This window comes from Blennius ocellaris (assembly GCF_963422515.1).
Source record: "Blennius ocellaris genome assembly, chromosome: 11".
Classification (NCBI taxonomy): domain Eukaryota; kingdom Metazoa; phylum Chordata; class Actinopteri; order Blenniiformes; family Blenniidae; genus Blennius; species Blennius ocellaris.
This window is the reverse complement of record NC_137660.1, coordinates 18,009,058-18,024,633: the sequence shown is the minus strand read 5'-3', so window position 1 is coordinate 18,024,633 and position 15,576 is coordinate 18,009,058. Positions and strand designations below refer to the sequence as shown.

The following is a 15,576-nucleotide window of genomic DNA, read 5'->3' as shown; positions in this document are numbered from 1 at the left end:
CATATTGATCCAATTCAATGGCAGCATCATGAAAATAAGGGGATAGGCCACAGATACAAGGAGTGAACTGTGGATGTTCATCATTTTGAGATATGGATTTAGAGGATATCTGATATGAATATATGCATGAGGAAGTGTTCAAAGCTACAAGTACATCAAAGACCTCCATATTCTACTGGGATGGATGGCTCGCATGGTGAGGCAGATTGTTCCCAAATGCATAAGCCGTGAGTCCCCGTCTCTCTGAGCAGTGTGTGAGAAGAGTCTTTGAAAACAATGAACATACGTAGCCCTGAGCAAGTTAAATGATAACACAACACAGATGTCAGTGCCTGTTGTGGGGAACGAAATCTGAGGCAGCGAGTGCGCAGCCAAACTAGACCCTTCAGAGTCCTTAATCACATCTCTCTCCTGGGCTTGTTTGTGTTGCCTAAATTGCTGCCTGTTCGCACCAAACATCTCCTGTGCCGCCGTTGCCACAGCGACAGAAAGCCACAAGAGCACTAAGAAGGTTTTGAATCCTACTCAGCGTGTCTCCTCATCTGCTCCTCCCAGCAAAAGGGCCGAGCCCAGGAGGGCCAGCTCGGCCCCCGCCCAGCCCGGCCCATCCACGCCCCCCGAGCGCTTAAATCCCGTCAACCCCACAGAGGAGCCATTACAACCTGGACAATGCCTCAGCCCACATTTTGACCTGTTAAAGCAAACAAGTTTGGCTTTTTGATGGCCGGCAATGAGAAGAGGCACAGAGCCGACCTAAAAACAGGCCATACCTCGGAACAAAGATGGCGTTGTGGAGGAAGTTCTCAAAGACTTTAAAGAAGACTCGGTCATCCTTCTCCCGGTCCTGCTGCTCTGGTGTCTTCTGACAGGCACAGCATGGACCCTTCTCGGCCCCCGCCAGGTCTGACTTGGTGGGCTTGGTGCTGTCCTCCATGTCTGTGAGCCCTGTGGCGGGGATCCGTTTGGGAATCTTAATCTCTGAGAACAGAAACCAAGACAAAGTTTTTAGTAAATGGCAGATGTATAATATTTTGAAAGGTTCACGTTTAAGAAGTCTGGATTAAAGAATTCAGGTTGGTGTTGTAGAGTTTTGGGGTTCAAAGTCTGTTAGCAAAAACGTCGACGTGTCTTGATCCCAGTTCTGATTTTAAGAGTCCTGCTTGGGTCTAAAATAAAACTACAGCTATATTTTAAAGCGGTCAAAACTATCAAAAACAGTCTGGTCTCCACACAAGATTCCAAGTCTGGAGTAAATAATGCAAGTCATATTTTTAAAGCATCTGGGTCTGTTTTAGAGTACCTGCCTGTAAAGAAAGAAGAGTAAGAGTAAAACCAAGAGTCCTTGTGGAGCCAGGTGAAGTTTAAGCTGCAAATCATATTTACTGTAATCTCAAATGACTTTCAAAATTAACAGCAGGGTCCCTTGATCACCATGACTTAAATAGCAGAAAGAATATAAAGGCTTTCATGATTTCCTCAGGAAAGACACTTGTATTGCACATTTAAAGTATTTTTCATTAACTGGCATGAACAGCAACAATTAATGTATAATAACAAAGCCAATAAGTAAGATAAAAAACAAACAAACAAAAAACCCAGACAAAATCATTCTTTAACAAAAGGAGTGGAGGCGGTGATTAATGCAAACCTTTGGAGCAGTAGTTGTGTTGGTAGAGCTCTCTGTCTTCAGGCTGCTGCTGCCAGCGGATCAGATAGTAAGTCAGATTGCCATTAGGAAAGACGGGAGGTGACCACTTCACCACCAGCTTTGTAGAGGAGTTGGCGAATGCACGGGCATCTTTGGGCACAGATGGCACTGAAACATGGCATCACATTTTAATAGTTAAATGTTGCAAATATAGGGCAACACCTGAAAAAGCAGCATCACAAATTTTTTTAAAGTGCTGAAACTTACGTGATGGCCGTGTGCGAATGTAAATGATATCACTTTTTGCCCCAGAAATGTGTTTGTCCTCCACCTGCAGGGTAATGGCCTTTACAAAGATAGCATACTGGGTCCAGGGCTTGAGGTGTTGAAGACTGACTTTGGGGTCATTCTTGTCATCCTGAGGGAGATCGACATCCACCATGTGCCAGCTGTTTGAGCCACAGCCATCCTGACCGTCAAACTCTGTGATGTTCTGGAAAGGGCTGGAAATAGACAGAAAAAGAAGTTATTCAAACACGCCCTGGAAATAAAAGGTAAACACTGGTGAAAGACAAAGAATCCAGAGCAGAATAAAATCAATGAATCGTTTACTACGTCTGCTCTTGATCCTCTCTCTTGTCTTAGTCCTTGGTCCAAAAAAAAAAATGTTCTAAGTAATACTGCATTTTTGTTCATAAAGATTGAAAGACAATCATTTCTAATATATTTTTCCCCATCAGCCATTACTTTTCTTATATCACATTTCTTCCATTCGTTTGGCTAAATCCAAATACCATGAAGGTTGTAAATTAGGCGAATCACAAAGGATTTGTCTTTGTAAAACAAGTGGTCATAAATCAAAGAGAACACCAATTAAAACTTCTAGGGTGAAATTTGCTGATGAGATTACTTTAATAATTTGATCATTAATTCTGGTCTTTTAAAACTTCATCTACTCTTGTTTTTCTGGGACCTCACAATCTGCACAGAGGTTAACACAATGTTCATCCTCCCGGTACTCACGACTCTTTGTAGTAGACGATGAAGCTGATAAGATCCGCGTAGTCCAGCGGCTGGTAGCGCTCCCATGTCAGCCGGATTGTGTAACTCGATGTGATGTTGGACTTAAACTTCAGGATATGGCTCTCACCTGTATGACAGAGCAGGTCGGTGATGAATGTGTTGTCTTTTTAAAGGAAAATCACAACAATACTGTAGAGAAGATCCTTCTGTCTCGTGGAAATACTCACAGCTGGCTCTTTCACCATTGTTACGGAAGTCCCCCTCCTCGGGCTTCACCGCTATGCCAGTCTTCTCCCACATTGTGTGGATCTCAGACATGCACAGTTTGGGGTTTCGACGGAAGAAAAGACGTCCAGCACGAACTGTCAGGTTGTGCTGGCTCCAGTCCCACAAATACTGCAGATTCTGGTTGTTGATGGCGGAGAACGAGTACATGCTGATGATAGAAGACCAGAAGATGGTGAGAAACAACTTACATGTTGTGGTTCAACATTTTTAATTGTACATTAGTGTTATCTAAGATAACCTTGTTTCTGGGGGGTCCACATGTTTAAGCACAGCCTGGATGACACAGTACTGTTGTGCATAAACATGAGCTGGCAGGTTTATCTTTTTGTTTTATTGTTGTTAACCACCTGATGGCAGTCTCAAGCTCTAACAAAGGTTTGCATCAGTTGGGCTCAAGCGTGCGGCTAATATTGATCCTGTTTCTGAGACAGATTTAGTGTTGCGCTGACACCAGACTCAGTCGTGTAGCACAACACCTCCACAGTGAAGAGAATGTCTGCCATCCTCAACAGCATTCCTCGGACTGAAACTTAACCCTCGGAGACACGATAACAAGACGGGGCGACAGGCTTTCCCATTTCCCATGACCTTTGTATCATAGGCTGCTGCTGATATCGCGATGAAGGCACTAATGGTCACTTATGCGAGCTTTGCATATCATCTTTAAAAAAAAAAAAAAAAACATAGCACTATCTGTAAACACTGTTGCAAAACATAAGAAGTATATTAAGATTAAGCAATATATGTTAACGTACACATCTATTAAAAAAGAAGTCATTTCTGTACCTACAATAATGCACTGGCTGTAAGCCTGACATTTGCTCATGTCTTCAAATTCAATGTAACTTTGAACACTCATGCATACATTAATGGCCAAAAAGTGCAAACAAAAAGCACGGACAAGCCTTACTTGTCGATAAGTTCCTGCCCATTGATGTAACGCAGACCCTTGAGAAAGGACAGCGAGCCAAGTGCGTGGGAGTGTCGGATCTTCACATAGCCCTTCACTGTCTGGATCAATCCCATGAAGCTCTCCAGTTCAGACGCAATGTCATCTGGGGACAGAAGATGAAAACACATTCAATCACACTCAAATACAAACAGACCTATGAAGTCCATAATTAAAAAAAACAACAACAAAAAACGGGCAAGACCTTTACTGCTGCTATCAAACCCAGATGAGCTCTTAACGCAAATATCCCCTGGAGGACTATTGTATGAGCTTTATCAAATGTGGAGATAAGCTGGTGAGCCACCCTTTCAACTGAGCAAATAACAGCATTGTAGCGTAATGTGATAATTAGGTTAGAGCGCAGGAAGCAGATGTAATGTTGGTTTTGTGGCTCTCTCAGTGCATCCCACCAGCTTAGACCACCAGGCTTTCACTATCGCTCTCATCATAATAACTGCCGTGAATCCAAGTGAAGCGTGCTTTTGTAAAGTTTGTATACCAATGTCAGACGTGGAAGTATTTAGTGACAAACACTCACATTTTTGAAGTTTGGAATTTTACTACTCATTTTGACTGATGTATAAAGTTTATCTACTTTAGAGATCTTAATCAAGATCGCGTCATCCATTCATTCATGTCATTTGGAAGGCAAATATTTCATAGTAATGAAATGAATCAAGGCCTGAATTAAACAAAGCAAATACAGTCATTTTGAAAAAGAGAACCAACTGGCTTTATCAGTAATATTACTCAAGTACATGTGATCAAATTACTTGTTCCACTTCCGCTCATTCTAGAATATCTGATAACAGATTCTAGCCGTGTTAAATATCCTGTTGGCTCGTGGTCTCCAGTCCGAGAAAACTACTACTGCGTATAATCTGCTTAGTTGCAGCTGATGGAGTTTAGGCCATCATAAATTCCTGGAATTTATTGTAGTATTTTCGGCTCAGCTAGGTTTTAACACCACAGTACAGGTGGTGCTAAAGGCTGCGTCCTTCATAGCTGCACTCACTTCCACGGCGGATGTTGATGTCCAGATTGCCTTCAATGACAGTGCAGTCCTTCAGGGACTGTGCGGCGTCCACAGAGTCAATGATGGGGGACGTGCAGAACTTATCACACAGGCCATTGCAAGCGCTGCACAGCATACTGTGTGCAACAGAAGCAGAGAAAATGAGTCACCAACAAAGAAGAGGCATTGGGGGGGGGGGGGGGGGCTTTCAAACAAAGAGTAAAATCCTATGTGAACATTTCTAACCTCACCCTAAAATGATTTCTTCATTCCCCCACTCCCAATCTTTCTGGAGAATTTATGCAGAAAAACAACAACTATAAAGTCATATCTCACGCGGCGAGTTTAATCTTTTATGGGCCCTCAAATGAACTCTCTTTCTTCACAGGGTGACTCATTGTATTGACCTCCCAGACAAAATAGCCGTGGTATGGCCAAAACATATCCAGAGAGTCTGCATGAAAACTCAATAAGACCAGTCAAGGAGGGAAAACTGAGGCAATAAAAGAGCTCTCATCTGTGTGGTGAGAATCAAACAAAAAGAAATGTCAAGTGTTAAGACACCTCACTCTTCACTTAATCTTCACTTAAAACCTCTGTGTCTGTAAAATTTATCAGCGTCAGGAACTGAAAACAAGGCACTGCCTCCAGCACATTTTATTGTTTCTAAGTCGTCTGAATCATAAATAGTGTGGTGTGCAATGAACCTCCTACTTAAAGAAAGGAAGGTTTTGGAGGTCCAGCTCGGATTAAGTTCTGCTCAATTATGCTTTATGCAAAATAATTAATTCTCTGTGAACACAAGTGGCTTTATAGTGTGTAATTAGTGAAGTAGAAATGCACATCTATTTGTAGAACTTTGTAGAAGCCCGGAAATTATGCTGTATTCCAGTTCACTGTAACCTGGGGAATCTGGGCTGTTTTTGATGTTGCGAGGCAGAAGTGATAAAAGGTCAGAGAGGTCTGTATCAGGGGGGTAAACACCAGTGTGAGGACCTTGAGTTTTGTCTTCAAAGATAGTTATACTGACAGTTAACTGTTCGTTTACATACTGCTTAAAGAATTGTGGCATCATCGTTTTTTTTTTCATTTACTCAAAAGAGCAGAACAACTTCACTGAATATATTCATACTGATTTGCCAGGTTGTTGTGAACTAAATTCTACAATCTGTGAAGTCAATACCGTGACGTAAAAGAAAAGCAGCAAAACAAGAGGACTTGAGGCTCTGTGACTTAAAATAACAAGTTTCTTAACAAGGAGATTTCCATCATGTTTTGAACATTCAATGTGTTACAATCACAATCTAAACGATGAGTCTTTACCGGTTCGTCTCGTTGCGGGTGAAACCAGATGGACAGTCCAGCATACATTCTCCGCCGTGGATGACAAAGTGTGTGTCACTGGGCAGGTGCACCTGAGAGCACAGCTCCATAGTGATGCAGCGCCAGCCCTCAAACTTGTAGGTGCCCGGGGGGCAGTCGGGCACGCAGCGCCCCTCGTGGTAGTAGTGCAGGCAGCCGGCGCAGGCCATGTCGTTGTGGGGTTCAGTGCAGCTACCCAGGCACTGGCTGTGGCAACACTCCCCTCGGTCTGTACAGGCAAGCTTGCAGTGCGCCGGGCATACTAATGGAGACAGAAGGATGGGGAAGAGGTCAGTTTTGAACCAGAGAGAAGAACCATAAACAAGTTGTCCAACGTCGGGGACAATAAAGCTGGAAAATAACACAAATAAAACACAGACTGCATTTGAATTGTCAAGGAAGACGTAGAAACACTCCACAGCATGATAAATAATGACAAGGAAAGAAGGATCATGAAGATATAATTTTGTTATCTGCTTGGTTACAGAAAACAAATAAACATGTTGAAGAGGAGCACACTGGAGTATTTTGTATCAGTAGTGAAGACATGCAATCTAGTACATCTTGTTCTTGGAGCTTAAAGCTATGAATATTGCCTAAAGTTTGTTCAACCATATTTATAACAGAGGGCTGACGTACGGAAATTTTTGTAATGGACTGCATTATACTGATTTAAATGTTTTCCCCATCCATCTGGGAAGAATATAACACAGGCAGTACACAGCACAAGCCTGAGCCGCTGCGTCCTCATACATATACAGTGGGGGATATTGATACGTGCACAATTGCAATCTGCCGCATAAGAAAAGCTTCTATTGTTTTTTGTTTTGTTGTTGCAAGAAGTATGTTTTGTTCAAGAGGAACAAAGCCTGACTGAAACCTTCAGCCAGTTCAGCTGGTCAGCTGGAGAGCAAAGTCGCAAAATGATCAGCGATATCAAGGCTATAATCAAAGACAGTCTTGTAAACAAACTGCGGCATTTACTTCATAATCTATCCTATCCCATTTTATTAATACGCACCAACTGGAGGAAGTGCAATTCTTTTAAACAGACCCAGATTCAGAGATAAACGCCCATCTGCCCTGAGTCCTGGGACTGATCGAGTAATAAGGGAATCGGTAATGGGAACAAGGATAGCAGCTGGCAGAAGTACTCAGGATTGTGCATAACTTGCAGATACTTCAATATAAAAAGTTGAAACTCTAAAAACACTGTTTCAACATTTTTCTCAAGTGAAATAAATCCAGCCTTTGAAATGTTAGTATTAAAGTAAAGAGCAATCCTTTGAAGAGCATGTCTACTAGTCATTTCTACTCTCTCTAAGCTGACTATTTGAAACATCTCTCTTTGAAAAAACATAAGTCTTGCTGCTATTAATTTGCTCCATCATCAATGTAACACAGGTCTGATCTGGTTCATTTAGGGTCACAGGTTCTTCTTGTGTTATATATCACTACAACAATTTTCTCAGGAGTGAAATCCATGTGTTCTGTCTCGTCTACCAAATTATGTCATTTTTGTTGTTTTGCATCCGTCATCTTAAAGCATCCGTCATCTTGCATCCACTGACTTAGGGTTGACATTTTCACTCAAATAAACCCTCTGAAAAGACAATAAAACTCTTCACAATTCCCAATGACAAAACTGCAATTAAGTCAGCAATTCTAATTTTAAGATATACGAAGTAGAGAAATTTGTGTAAACAATAATACAAAGAAAATACCATGAGCTCAAGATACAATAAGATAAAATAACAAAGCATTGTGCTGTTGCACTCCTTACAGGTGTTGAATATGCAAACATCTAACATCATCTGTTTCTAAAAATAGGATTATTGTCCCATTGTTTTCAAACCATTCACCCGATTAGGACTACATTGAAGCGTTTGTAGTCAAACATACTGTATTTGCAATGAAAGTTATGTTACTTGAGTTTATGAATGCTAAACTAAAAGAAAACAATGAAAAGGAAAATGAGGCTCTCTCCTACTATCACTACTGTTTCAAACAAAGAATTACTCCACTTCCTTTTAGGTAGTGAGAAGCAGATGATGATGGTGCACGGTATATTGAATTAAGCTTGAGCATCATGAATAATACAAGCCCCTCACTGTTTACTGGGCATCGCTGAGAAACCAAACATACATAACAATATGTTATCAATAATGTAGCATTTTTCTCAGCCAGAGCAGAGACTTAATCCAGACAAGTTTGTGGGATTCAGTTTTCAACATAATCATTAATATAAAAATTTCCATCACTGAACAAAGGGTCTTTTCAACCTTATACGCTGATGCAGAAAAGAAAAACCAGGAAGTATTTCTTAAAGTAATAATTCATGGTCTTTTTAACAACTTGTGTTCTATCAATGTCACAATAAACAATGTTTCTGTGTTAGTAATGTTCAAAAACATTTTTTGACTGGAGCCTATTTACAGAAGAGGTCTTCAAGAAAAAACAGATGTAAGGGGAAGAAAGCAGATGTTTCCCACTGTTCACTAATCTTGACACACTGCAGGCAGGGGTGTCCTAGTTTCAGAAGAGTCCACCCCATAGAAAGAGCACCTGGAGCGTGTCTGTGTTTTCTGTGTGTGTGTTTTCTGTGTGAGTGTGTGTGTGTGTGTGTGTGTGTGTGTGTGTGTGTGTGTGTGTGTGTGTGTGTGTGTGTGTGTGTGTGTGTATGTGTATGTGTATGTGTATGTGTGTGTGTGTGTGTGTGTGTGTGTGTGTGTGTGTGTGTGTGTGTGTGTGTGTGTGTGTGTGTGTGTGCGCGCGCGCACAGCCATACAAATGATTGTGAAAGGCCTGGTGATGAGGTATTTTCTGCTAACTAAAGTTAAATGAGGAGTTCTCTGCTCAGATAAAGAGCTGCTCCTTGAAATGAAGAATTCGGGTTTCACGTCTTAAATCTCTCCCAACCCATCAGCCTTTACTTGCATGGTAGACAATGTGCAAACGGCGAAGCCTTGGCTGGCCTCCACACCCGTGTGTTGTTTATATTTTGGGGATCTAAAGTGTTTACTATTTATTGTTATGTTCTTTGTTATTGCTGCAAGACAAATTTCCCCACATGGGCAATAAAAGTGAGCTGAACTACACTGAACTGAACTGAAATAAGAGGCACCGCACTCCTGGTTCCTTAGCAACCGCCTCCTGGTGTAAAGCCAACACTGAAAGGAAATGTGCACACATGCAGAAACACACATTTCACCAGTCTCTTTCACGTGTCTCATTATAATTTGCAATACTATGACAATGCACAGTCAACCTGTGTTATATAAATCGTAGCTTAATTGAATGACATATTCAGATGACAGTGTTTAATGGATGTGCATGCACGTGATTGCATGCCAATGCTAATATGTGAACAGTGTGCCGTTTTAAATAATCATTGTGAGCACCTCATGTGATTTGTTTTGTTAAAGTTTTGAATGCAATTGCTTGGTCCCAATTCAGTTCACATGAGGCTGGAGCTGAGTCAAGCTGTCTAAAAGCCGTCAAAAGCAGCATACACTGAGTACCATTTATCAGCCCATCAGAGGGGGAACACAGAGTTGCAGACAACCACTCCACCTTTTGGCTGCAGGAAAGAAACAGGACCATCCAGAGAAAAAGCCAAACATAAGAAGAACATGTAAACTTCATGCAGAAAGCATCAGAAACCCAATAGAGGGGATACTCTTGATGTGAGGTTAGAGAGCTTCATCTTTCACCCTTGATGATAAATACATTTCATCCTACTTTACAAATTATCTGTGTAGGTTAGGATTGTGAATGTGCACAATACTGTAGAAACACTGCAAAGCAAACACAGAATCGAACTCCAGTTTCACTCCACAAGGGAAAGGATACTGATCCCTCTCAATCTTCAGTATTTCTCAAAAGCCTGCCATTTTTTCTCACAGCCGGTCAAAATTAATAGAGTAGAAGAGGTGAAATGGTTTGAGTGGAAAATTCCTTCAGCATTTTATGACAAAAGAAAGAAAAACAAAATGTAACTTTTTTCGGACCAAAAAAAAAGGCAGAAGAATCAAATATCAAGCAGTACATAAATCAAAATATATTTCAACAATATACCAATGTATTCGCCTCCTTATAAGACCACTTCTAAATCATAAAGGTACTTATGTGATGGCACAAGGAGGTGGGGTAGTTAACTATGAGCCCTGTCTTGTGCTATGTATAGCTTTGCACTGTGCACATGCTCTGACAAACCAGGAGTCGAGTGGCTCTGTGACACCTTATGAACAGTGTATGTAACTATTCTGGATCCGGTCCAAAACAACAGTCTTTTTTAAAACCAACACATGAAATGCCAACACACACAGGTTTACACATAACAGCTGTGATTTCATTGGAAATATGACACTGACATTCATTTGTTTAAAGCAGGCAGATTAGTGTTGCACATTCACAGAGTTCAGAGAGAGAGAGAGAGAGAGAGAGAGAGAGAGAGAGAGAGAGAGAGAGAGAGAGAGAGAGAGAGAGAGAGAGAGAGAGAGAGAGAGAGAGAGAGAGAGAGAGAGAGAGAGAGAGAGAGAGAGACATATAAGTAAGGCTTCACCTAACTTGGAAACCTACCAAAAGGGGGCAGCCAAGGCAAACTGTAATGAGCCTTATTGGAGGAGGTCCACTCCTTCCGCATCATTTTAACAGATTCCTCAATGGAGAAAAATTCCAAACATGCATACCTTCAGCTAGAAGAGAGGGGAGAGAGGGGAGAGAGGGGAGAGAGGGGGGAGTCGCCGCCTGAAATCCATATAAGTCGACCTGGTTTCACTGCGTGACCAAACAACCCGTGGTATCAAGGATACAATCCCCTATTTATAGATGCTCCTAATGCGGCCCTATTTCCACACTGCTGCTCTCTACACATCACTATGCAGGGCATTGTAGGTTTCCAGTACTTCAAAAGGAAAGGGACAACCGAACAAGGGGCTCCTCTCCAGATAAGTTGTCATCATCCTCCTCGCGGTCCCCTGAGTGGATGCTTAACATGAGCAGGAATAAATCAGTGGCATGAGCAGGTTTAAGTGCACATTGTGGTGCATTCAGTGACTAAATTGCAAAAACAAGCTGTGGAGACAAAAACATTTTTTAACAATAGTCTGAAGCTGCAGACTCAAATTACTGTAAGTCAAACTGCTGGTAGTGGGGGTAGGGAGGTTTATAATGTTGTTCCTCTCATACAGTAGTTACACAACCCCCTCCCCTCCTGCTCCTCTCCCTGTGCAAACACAGTCAGGTCGGACACCATAGCCAACCACCAGCCTGCCCCTGCTCTCACCAGAGCACTGCGACACGAGGAGTGGCCGGGTCTGTTTCATCAATAGTGAACAAGACAACGGTCAGTGCAGAGTACCCTCCTCCTCAGTCTCCAGTGCATCCCTCGAGAAACTATTAAATGCAGCAGCAGGAGGATGAGAGGTGTCACTAACAGGCTGCAGAGTGGATGAGTGTGGTGCATTGTTTGTCTTCATGGTCAAAAAGGTAAAATCCAGTCCCTGGATTGTGCGAACGATCTACAAAATATGCCACTCTGCAAAGGATCCAACGGGAGAAATCTCAATGCCCAGGAAAAACTTGTAACAGAAATAAGTTATTTTGAGCTTGCTTTTTAAAGTCAGATCAACAGTATACATGCAGATGCAAGTGTTTCCTACCAAAGTAGGTTCATGTGATCTATAGACCTTCAGCATGTGTCACCCCTCCCCTAAACCCTGGGTGTGTATCGAGAAAAAGCAGCTTGCATCTCATAACAAGATGGCTCGATTTCAACGCTGTCTGCGGTGCGTGTGTGTGTGTGTGTGTGTGTGTGTGTGTGTGTGTGTGTGTGTGTGTGTGTGTGTGTGTGTGTGTGTGTGTGTGTGTGTGTGTGTGTGTGTGTGTGTGTGTGTGTGTGTGTGTGTGTGTGTGTGTGTGTGTGTGTGTGTGTGTGTGTGTGTGTGTGTGTGTGTGGTTGGTTGGTTGGATAGGTGAGAGGGTTCAAGGCTGGATTTTCAAACAACTGCATTACTTCATAGGATAAAAACGCCGGTGCTGGAGAGGAAAAGCATTGCAGTGCAGCAATGCTGCTCATCTGAATGCGAGTCATGTCGTATTTGCTGGAGAGCATGCTGTGTAAGTAGACTACTACACTGTTTACATTGGGAGGCTGATGACACGTTTACTGCCGGCGGGCCACTGCCACCTCTGAAGATGAAGTATGGTGTGAAAATACAAGAAACGTGGAGGAAAAAAGATTGACTTTTTCCAGGCCAATCACAGGTGTCAGCCGTCGCCAAACATAAAAATGAACCAAGAGGAGATAAAATGTGTCATTCTTCATAACATATCAAAGCACAGTATGTTTTCCTTGTCATTGAGGACAAGTAGGAAGCCTGACAGACAGTTGGGAAATCATTCATTATTCACAGTGGGGCTCAAGGGAGACAGGGAGGGGGTGTCTGGGACAGGGAGGGTGGGGGTTAAACTGGCAGCCATCTGCTGGACCAATAGCAGGCAGGCAGGGGAGGTCCTAATCCTGATGATTGACATGTTATTGAGTCTGGAGCAGAGACGGTAAACAAGTCCTCTCTTGAGCAGGCATTGGGAGGGGGAGTGGTAACCATAGCGATTAAGCATGACTTTTCCACAGATTCAGAGAAACCATAAGTTAAGGAAAACTTTAGTAACTGTATTCCTGTAAATAATGTCTTGAGAGGAATGTCAGTTAAATATAAAAAAAAAAAAAAAAAATTCCAACAGTCATTCAGAGGTTGAGCTTAAATGTAAACAGAAGTAAAATGCAGGGATGGAAGTACAAGTGTTTACATTCACAAGCGCATCACAAAAAATTTAAAAATCTGTTATTTCTAAACTTAAAAAAGTTAAAAATGTTCTCAAAAAGTTTCATTGTAATAATCATGGCCTGTAGTTATGTTTTTTTAATCTCTTAATTCATGAGCGGAACGTATGAAAACTAAAACCAAAAGCCTGAATGTAATACATTTCAGTTTCACTGTGTTAATTAACTTATAGGAAAAAACATTACTTAGAATTTACTTGATGCATCTTGTTGTTGCAAATTGCACCCTTTGACATATATACCTCACACATACTTGGTTGCACCTTCTTGCTTCTTGTTGTAATGCTGGTTCCTCTAGAGGCTATACATTAAATGCCACACACACTTCCTGCTCTCGCTCTAACAATATAAATGGGGCCATCACTCCACTAAGACATAATTAAATTTATCTCGACGTCACCTCCATTTACTGAAGTAGTCATTCATTTGCACACTATAGTAGTCCACATCTCTGTGAGCCTGCAAACCCTCCACTTTGTGCATAATCAACGCTATTGAGCTGAAGTTACTATATTTGAGAGCAGACAGTAGGATAACTAAACAGAAGTATGGTAACAGACCTATCATAGCCCCCCACCCCCTCGCTCCCTAAACTCCATCAGGCCACATCCTCATCCGGCAATCCGATCCTCCCCAGGAGCCTTCAGTGGATCACTCCAGACACTTGTTTAAACCACATCAGGCCAGGCGGCGGGAGAGAGAGGATGCTTCATCCACTCACAGCCGAAGGCAAACCGCATCAGAGATTCCAGCGCTGTCTTAGCGCTGCAGCAATACAGTCTCAGGTGCTGGGATAGACTGATCTAATCTAAAGTGGTGTTTTTCACCTTTTCAGACAGAGTGTGTCAGTCTGTACGCAAGATCGGCCGTTCTGCTGATCAGAGGATATTTTGTTTAGAGCGGGGAGCGCAGCGCGGCATCGCGATGTGATTTTCTCGTGCAGACAGCTGGCTCAGATGAGCTTGGCTAAATCTCTGTTCAGGCCTGAGCACAAAGGTGTGTGCGAGCCCGTTCCTCCCTCTCCCCGTGTCTCTGGGTCTCTTCCACTCCCTGCCCTCTAAAGAACTGCAAACGTGTTTTTCACACAACTATGTGGTGGTCTGTGTGTTCAGGCATGCGTGGCATTTCCCCTCACTCGTGCTCAGTCACAACAACAACAACAGCCCGAGCACACACGCACGCACACACACACACACGCACGCACGCACGCACGCACGCACGCACACACACACACACACACACACACCTTCCTTTGGCCCTCAGGCCTTAGCTCAATTGGCAGCTGCTCCTGCTGGTGTTGCTTTGTTGTTGTTGTTGATTGATTGAAAGGACACAGATATGCAGTACTGCTACATGTTTATAAAGAACTCAGTGTTTTTATCAATGCGAAGGTGGTCTGACAAAAGTTAGGAACAATTTAAAATACAGTGACGACAAAGTATTTTGCACATTTCACTCAGTTCATGCTGTCATAAAAAATGCATGTTTATATTTTAAAATCTAAGTAAAGCAAACCTGCCAACTCTTGTGTGTCAAGTGTCTTCATCAAATAGTGTCTTATCTTATATTTACAGTAGTTGGGATCTCTAAGCAATAAAAAAAAACATGATGAGAATAACAGTTCTCATGTGAAAATCTATCTTGATAAAATATGGAACATTTCTTGTTGTATTACAATATAAGGCCATCTTTGTGCTGCATGGCAGCACTGTACATACATAATATTAAACATTTCTTTCAGCTTTTGACATTCGGTTTAAATATTCCTGTAATGAGAGTGACTGCGCACCGAAAAGAGCAAATCCATCAAAATGTTAGACAGCCTGACACATTTTGGAATCTATGGGTATTTTTGATAATGTAATTTTTGGTATGAGATTACATTATCATAACATCTCACTTATGGGCCTTTGTTGGACATGCATGGGCCTAGTTGAACATAGTTTAAAACAAAAAAAAAATTTTTGTTATTCAGTTAGTTGACTGACAGCAAAATCAATCGACAGCCAATAACCAGCATGCTATAGTAATTTAGGAAGTCACTTTAAACATGAGCCTCATATTGAAGAGAAACAAATAATGGGCCGGGCTTGTTAATCAATAAGGGAAATTTGATTAATATTCCACCTCTGAAAGGTCAATACAAGTCCAACTGCTTCACAGATGATTAACAAGCTGACAGGTTCAGTGAGGTCAAACCCCATAAAAAAAACCTGGACCCAGACTGCACTTCTGAATCCCTGTGGCCTGGACTTCGAGAAGACGAAAGATCCCAAAGTCCCAGCTCATCCCCCCCCCCGAAGCCTTATTTGTACCAAAAAGACCGGCCTCTGCAGCAAACTTCTTTATTAAATCAGGCAACTCTCCAACTTGAGAGGACTCACACAAAGTGGCTGACATGCCTTGTTGTGTGGTTTAGAACAGACCCACTAAGCTCTTGT

At 42.1% G+C, this 15,576-nt stretch overlaps 1 protein-coding gene across 1 annotated transcript in view; it reads right to left on the bottom strand.

Moving 5' to 3' along the window:
- The window catches only part of igf1ra (insulin-like growth factor 1a receptor), a 78,557-nt gene that overhangs the window by 18,887 nt on the left and 44,094 nt on the right, over positions 1-15,576 (bottom strand). Inside the window, exons 3-10 of the mRNA XM_080504849.1 lie at positions 6,250-6,550; positions 4,927-5,063; positions 3,870-4,014; positions 2,899-3,107; positions 2,672-2,798; positions 1,916-2,151; positions 1,649-1,816; positions 771-978 (exon numbers count right to left, since the gene is read on the bottom strand). Of these exons, the coding sequence (XP_080360975.1) occupies positions 771-978; positions 1,649-1,816; positions 1,916-2,151; positions 2,672-2,798; positions 2,899-3,107; positions 3,870-4,014; positions 4,927-5,063; positions 6,250-6,550 (1,531 nt within the window). The remainder of the gene's footprint in view (positions 1-770; positions 979-1,648; positions 1,817-1,915; positions 2,152-2,671; positions 2,799-2,898; positions 3,108-3,869; positions 4,015-4,926; positions 5,064-6,249; positions 6,551-15,576) is intronic.